At 54.8% G+C, this 6,897-nt stretch overlaps 2 protein-coding genes across 2 annotated transcripts; both read left to right on the top strand.

Annotated features, from left to right (window-relative positions):
• Positions 1 to 1,452: 1,452 nt before the first annotated feature.
• LOC311125986 (histone H1-like) lies at positions 1,453 to 2,076 on the top strand (the record flags this gene model as incomplete). Its single annotated transcript, XM_084200009.1, has 1 exon — positions 1,453 to 2,076. The coding sequence occupies one exon, from the start codon at positions 1,453 to 1,455 to the stop codon at positions 2,074 to 2,076; it is 624 nt and encodes a 207-aa protein (XP_084056135.1).
• An 819-nt stretch (positions 2,077 to 2,895) lies between these two features.
• Positions 2,896 to 3,282, top strand: LOC311125985 (histone H2A; the record flags this gene model as incomplete). Its single annotated transcript, XM_084200008.1, has 1 exon — positions 2,896 to 3,282. One exon carries the CDS (start codon positions 2,896 to 2,898, stop codon positions 3,280 to 3,282), a length of 387 nt encoding a protein of 128 aa, XP_084056134.1.
• Between the last annotated feature and the right edge of the window lie 3,615 nt (positions 3,283 to 6,897).

The raw sequence follows: 6,897 nt of genomic DNA, 5'->3' as shown, positions 1-6,897 counted from the left end.
TGAGTGAGAGAGAGAGTGTGAGTGAGTGAGTGAGTGAGTGAGTGAGTGAGAGAGAGAGAGAGAGAGAGAGAGAGAGAGAGAGAGAGAGAGAGAGAGAGAGAGAGAGTGAGTGAGTGAGTGAGTGAGTGAGTGAGTGAGTGAGTGAGTGAGTGAGAGAGTGAGTGAGTGAGTGAGTGAGAGAGAGAGAGAGAGTGTGAGTGAGTGAGTGAGTGAGTGAGAGAGTGTGAGTGAGAGAGAGAGAGAGAGAGAGAGAGAGAGAGAGAGAGAGAGAGAGAGAGAGAGTGTGTGTGAGTGAGTGAGTGAGAGACTCTGAGACTGAGAGAGAGACACTATACAACAGGGACAAGAAAAGAGGCCGCAATCAGCCTTCTGACCCGCATGCACCTGCTGGGACTCTTCTCCCAGTCCAACCACATATGCGGCCCTTGAGAGAGAGAGAGAGAGAGAGAGAGTGAGTGAGTGAGAGAGAGAGTGTGAGTGAGTGTGTGAGAGAGAGACTCCCTCTATCGAGGCCTATATCAACGTGCCATAGCCCATGGGGCGCCAGCCTCCATAGCGCCAGCCAGACACCAAGACCCACAGACACAAAGACCGAGCCGAGTCACGCTGCGGAGTCAAGCAGGTGAACAATATATTAGTAGAGACAGCCAACCTACCTACCTACCTACCTACCTACCAGAAGGGAGGGGAAGACAACACACAATCTCACTGTGTAGAAATAGTAGCCTACAAATACAACAACAACACACACACTGCCAGTGCACAAAAAGTACTAATACACACACAGTGCAAGTAAGCATGTCGTAGGACAGTTTATACCATGTGGATCCTGTACATACGACGAATACAACTTGAAACTTGAAGTACAACTCTCGTCTCAGCCAGGCCTCACAGGTGTATGTGTTTTAAGGTCCCCAAAAGAGCACTTCTTTAAAACACCCTGGACCACAACAGGGGACCCCAAACCATTTGATTCCCTTGCCAGACATCTCGGCTCACTACACAACAAGTGCTGCTGGCAATCGGATGCACTTTTAGCCCATTTAGGAGACAAATAGCACAGGAAAACCAGTGCGCACCGCTCCACCCGACAGTCCAACGGTGAGATTTTGAGCGAGTCGCAACAAAATGCACGGCCCTTCCGCGGCCCACATGACTTTATTCTGAACGGAGACAAGTCTGCTCGCTGGGCCGTTCGCTTTTGGAGCAAAAACACGGCTCCGTCGGTGACTTTTGGGCCGATATAGGCGAACAGAAAACACAAGTGAAAGAGCATTTGGCCAGCCCAGAGAAGCCGAGCTGGTTGGCTTGAGTCTACATGGTTCTCATGTCGCGTTTAAGGCCAGCCCCCTGCTCGGTGTGGAGCTTCAATAGCGCAGAACAGCGTCTACAGCAAACTACTCCTCGCAGACCGTGTGTGTGTGTGTGTACCGGACCAAACGACAGACAGACATGGCAGAAGTCGCACCAGCACCCGCCGCCGCCGCGCCGGCAAAGGCACCCAAGAAGAAGGCAGCAGCCAAGGCCAAGAAAGCGGGACCCAGCGTAGGCGAGCTCATCGTCAAGGCTGTGACCGCTTCCAAGGAGAGGAGCGGCGTGTCCCTGGCCGCACTCAAGAAGACGCTGGCGGCAGGCGGCTACGACGTGGAGAAGAACAACTCCCGCGTCAAGATCGCAGTCAAGAGTCTCGTCACCAAGGGTACCCTGGTCCAGACCAAGGGCACCGGTGCATCCGGCTCCTTCAAGCTCAACAAGAAAGCCGTCGAGGCGAAGAAGCCCGCCAAGAAAGCCGCAGTCCCCAAAGTAAAGAAGGTGGCCGCCAAGAAGCCCGCCGCGGCGAAGAAGCCCAAGAAGGTAGCAGCCAAGAAGGCCGTCGCCGCAAAGAAGTCCCCCAAGAAGGCCAAGAAGCCCGCTACACCCAAAAAGGCCGCCAAGAGCCCCAAGAAGGTGAAGAAGCCCGCCGCAGCGGCCAAGAAGGCAGCCAAGAGCCCCAAGAAGGCTACAAAGGCAGCCAAGCCCAAAGCCGCCAAGCCCAAGGCAGCCAAGGCCAAGAAGGCAGCCCCCAAGAAGAAGTAAACCTATTACAAACAGTGTTCTACTCGACACATGTTGTACCACAAAAGGCTCTTTTAAGAGCCACCCACCTCTTTCCATAGAAAGCGCATTGATTTCCATGTACTACCTGTCGTGGAAAAGAAATTACGCACACTAGGCTACTTTTACGCACACAACATTGTCCCACTCTGGGTGTGTGCGAAGGGAGAGGCATATAATAGAGGGCCAAAATGGCTCAGAAATTCGACCTCACGAGTGCACCCTCACCAGCCATTTTTATATATGAGCCACTGGGCTATTCCCGTTCAGAGGCAGGCTGCTGTGATGTGTTACAAGTGCCATGTAATAACAATAACAATACTATAGTGGCTTCGAATTGAAACTCACGAGTGCACCCTCAACAGCCATTTTTATATATGAGCCACTGGGCTATTCCCGTTCAGAGGCAGGCTGCTGTGATGTGTTACAAGTGCCATGTAATAACAATAACAATACTATAGTGGCTTCGATTTCAAACTCAAGAGTGCACCCTCACCAGCTGTTTGTTTCCCATTTGGAGAGAAATAATGTGTGGATGTCATTTCGGACATTTTGGCGCTCACGCGAAATGACACAAAGTAACAAAGTCGGAGGGAAACAAAGTAGCCTCTCACTCGCTGCCTGTGGGTGGGAACCGGCTTAGGGCTGTCTGTCTGTCCATCTGTCTGTCCCTCGCTCCAATTGGATAAGGCCACACCGGCCCGGTGGCCAATCGTTGCCTCTTGTGGCGAGGTATATGTACGGCTCTCGAAGTGGCGAGCGGCTCATTCAGACTTTCTGTGACTTTCTCAAGCTACCAATATGAGCGGAAGAGGCAAAACCGGAGGCAAGGCCAGGGCGAAGGCAAAGACCCGTTCATCCCGTGCTGGCCTCCAGTTCCCCGTGGGCCGTGTGCACAGGCTGCTGCGCAAAGGCAACTACGCCGAGCGTGTGGGCGCTGGCGCACCAGTCTACCTGGCCGCCGTACTCGAGTACCTGACTGCTGAGATCCTGGAGTTGGCCGGCAACGCTGCCCGTGACAACAAGAAGACTCGTATCATCCCCCGTCACCTGCAACTGGCCGTCCGTAACGACGAGGAGCTGAACAAACTGCTCGGCGGTGTGACCATCGCTCAGGGTGGTGTGCTGCCCAACATCCAGGCAGTCCTACTCCCCAAGAAGACCGAGAAGGCAGTCAAAGCCAAGTAAATTCGCTACTGCGACTTCAACTTGACTACTCAACCCCCAAAGGCTCTTTTAAGAGCCAACCACCTAGCTCTCCAAAAGCGCAAAGTACCTTTCTATGACCGCAATACATTGAGTGGGTGTATACACAACTATTTCGACATTCTGTGCCCACATGAGGCCTTGCATGAACAACAACACCTACTTGGCCTCATTTGCCATAGCAGGCTAGCATTAGATGATACGTGCCTATAAGTTCTATATCGTGGAGCTCCGCCCCATAGGGGAGCTATGCTCCTAGTGGTTTACCCTCTGCCCTAGGGCAGAACAGCCTGAAGCAAAATTATGCACACACCTACAGCCAATAGGAGTACAGGTGTCCCTATATAAGGAACCCCGTTCCATCAATCTGCCTCCCTTTATCTTCAGCGACTGGACTAGATCTGAAGAAGCCATACGAAGACTCTAGAAAGATTTTCGCCGTTGACTACCAGCCGTCAACGTCTTTCGCCATGAGCACACCTGGGAATTTCCCACCCCCAAAGGCCCTTTTAAGGGCCCTGTGTCGGTGTTCCACCATGGCTACCTCGGACCCCCACGATCTCTGCTTCGTGTGTTTGGGACCGCAGCACGCCGAGGATGGTCTCGACATCCCTCCTAATTGCGCCTCCTGCGCCCTCCTTACCATAAAGGAGAGGCAGCAGCGTCGGGCGTTTTTTGCGGAGGACGTCCCTCTAGATGACGTAGTGTCCTCACTCCTCTCTGCTTCAGAGGCGTCAGAGGACAGTGCGGGGTCGGAGGATGACAAGGAAGGCGCCGAGGCGGATATCCCAGTGGGACAATCCAGATCTCTGGCGCCTACCTTCAAAACCCCCTTTCATTCTGAAAGCGCGAGGTTAGAAGGATCCTTGTGCGATGACGACATGGGCTCTGCTAGGTCAGAAGCCCTGTCCTTCGCGGTAGCCTCTCTGCGCTCGGACTTTCCCGGGCTCATTGAGAAGGCTGCCACACGACTCGAGGTTGTGCTGCCCCCAGTTCCCCTTCCTATGGAGGTGGACCTGATGGAGGGCGGCCCTTACTCCAAGCCAAGGAGGGCAGCTGAGCCTATGGCTCCAGCCTTGCCCTCTCTCGGCAAGTATGTCGAGGGTTCGTGGGGGGCACCTCTGGCGGCGCGTTCGCCGGCCAGAGCGTATATCCCCTTCACCAGAGTGAGCGGCTATGAGTGGGCGGCTAGGGGAATCCCCAGGCTCGAGGGCGCCATGGCGGCGTTCCTAGTGCCGGGGTCGAGTCCCTGGGTAGCCTCCAAGAAGGCCACTCTGCCAGCACAAAGAGATAGGTTCACAGCCCAGTTGGCTGAGAAATCCTTTACGCTGGGAGCCCAGAGCGTAGCAGCTGCTAACAATATCGCCCTCCTCGCGGCCTCCCTGTCCCGTCTCACAACGGGCAGGTCGGAGATGACCAGTGAGGAAGTGGAGGAGGCCTCCAGAATCTCTGGAGCCATTCTACACCTGACGCAGGCGGTTGCCATATGCGCGGGAAGGACCATGGCCACCTCCGTGGTCACGGAACGACACCTCTGGCTCTCGATGACGGCCATGAAGGAGACCGACAGGGCGTCTCTACTCAACGCCCCCGTCTCCAGCGAGGGCCTTTTTGGTCTCGCAGTGAAGGATGCGACAGAACGAATCGCCAGACTGGACGAGGAGAGGAGGCACCTGGCCAAGCATTTGCCGCTGGCAATGAGGTCCAGCAAAGCCCCAGCTAAACCGTCCACCTCCAACGCCCCCAGTAGAGCTACAGTGAGGCGTCGGGCCAGGCGACAGACGCACACCACAGACAGCAGGAGAGCGGGCTCGGCCCCTCCAGCAGTGACGGTGGCAGCAACGGTCCCGCCAGCGAGAGAGGTTGTCACGAGAGAGGTTGTCACGAGACCAGCTTGGCAGCACCAGAAGGCCTCCCAGAAGCGCAAGCACCTCTGACGAGGCGAGGGGGAGAGGACGGAGAACGGCCCGGCGAGTGTCGCAGAAGGGCCTACTGTTCCCCCCCACCCCACTGTTCAGGGCGTGGAGGACTGTTTTTTACATTGTGTGAATAAAGAGATTGTTCTCATTGACATTGTCAAAGAAGGACATTTATTCCATAAGGTTCGGAACACTTCACGTTCTATGGTAAATCTCCCTCACCATCTTGAGCGCAGCCCAACCCACTTAGAGTGTGTAGCTGAGCGTGCTCAGGAGAGGAAAAGGGCAAAGGTAGCAAGGCACAGCCTTAGCTCACCTAGTAAAGATTTTTTACTACAGACTCCTAGGAGCTCTGTAGTAAAGGTCTCACATAGTAGGCAGTTGCCTCTGTCCCAATGTGACATGAAGGCGCAGCCGCTAGCCGGGAGTGACGCCTTACTGCAGGCTAATGCCTCAGTCAGTGTAGATCAGACCCGTGCGACGTTCACGGAGAGCGGGAATACCAGGGCTACTAAGGTAGCCGAGGTATGGACGCCTCCGGTATATTCTGAACGAATCAATGCCCATGGCTCTGAGCGCAGCTCACCACACATTGAGTGTGTCGTTGAACAGCCGCATAAGACCAGTAAAGAGGTATTGTGGCACCACCGTGTGGTGTCAGTCAGAGATCACACTTTTCAGATTCAGCTGAGTTCTGTAAAGGAGAGGTCTCATGCCAAGCGGCAGTCTCAGTCAGTCAATGACATGATGACGCAATCGCTTTCCGGGAAGAGCGCTCTGTCTCAGGCCAGTACCTCAGACAGTGCAGTTCAGACCCGTGCTGCGTTCACGGAGGGCAAGATTACTGGAGTTACGGTCGTAACCAACGTATCAACGCCCCCGATTCACCCAGAACGAGCTGATGTTTCCTCTCCCTTTCAAGGGGGGCCCGCCTTGGGCTATTCCACCAACCCAGTGCTGGGGAATAGCGGCGGTGAGGGCCATAGAGGAATACAGGTCCTTCCTACTAGACGCACCACAGCTTCGTGCGCGCCCGCTCTCTCAGCACTGCTGGCAGTGGCGTCGAAGCTGTACCCTCTCACGCTGGCTAGAACAGACGTTAGAGAAGGGTTATGCCCTCCAATTCCATCGGACCCCACCCCCGTTCAGGGGAGTGGTGGAGACGGTGATGAAAACGCCAGACAAAGTGGCCGCTCTGAAGTCAGAGATTACGGAACTTTTGGCGAAGGAGGCGGTCACAGTAGTACCCCGAGAGCAAAGGAACAAGGGGCTTTACTCGCCCTATTTCCTAGTGCCCAAAAAGACGGGGGGAGTGAGGCCGATTTTGGATTTACGCATTCTCAACGAGAGCATAACCAAACGGCCCTTCCGAATGCTGACGACAAAACGCCTACTGGAATGTGTTCAGAAGGGAGATTTTTGTACAAGCATAGACCTAAAGGACGCGTACTTTCATGTGCCGATACAATCGCGCCACAGAAAGTTTCTGCGGTTTGCCTTTCAAGGGGTGGCGTACGAGTTCACGAGGATGCCGTTTGGGTACGCCCTGGCACCTCGAACGTTTTCCAAATGTGTGGAGACGGCATTGGAACCGCTGCGTCGTCAGGGGATAAGGCTATTAGCCTACCTAGACGACCTGTTGATTCTTGCCCCGTCAGCAGAGCTGGCGTTCACACAC

Source organism: Coregonus lavaretus (genome assembly GCF_964263955.1).
Source record: "Coregonus lavaretus genome assembly, contig: HAP1_SCAFFOLD_8008, whole genome shotgun sequence".
Taxonomy (NCBI): domain Eukaryota; kingdom Metazoa; phylum Chordata; class Actinopteri; order Salmoniformes; family Salmonidae; genus Coregonus; species Coregonus lavaretus.
The sequence above is the reverse complement of the archived record's forward strand: the minus strand, read 5'-3'. Positions and strand labels throughout refer to the sequence as shown.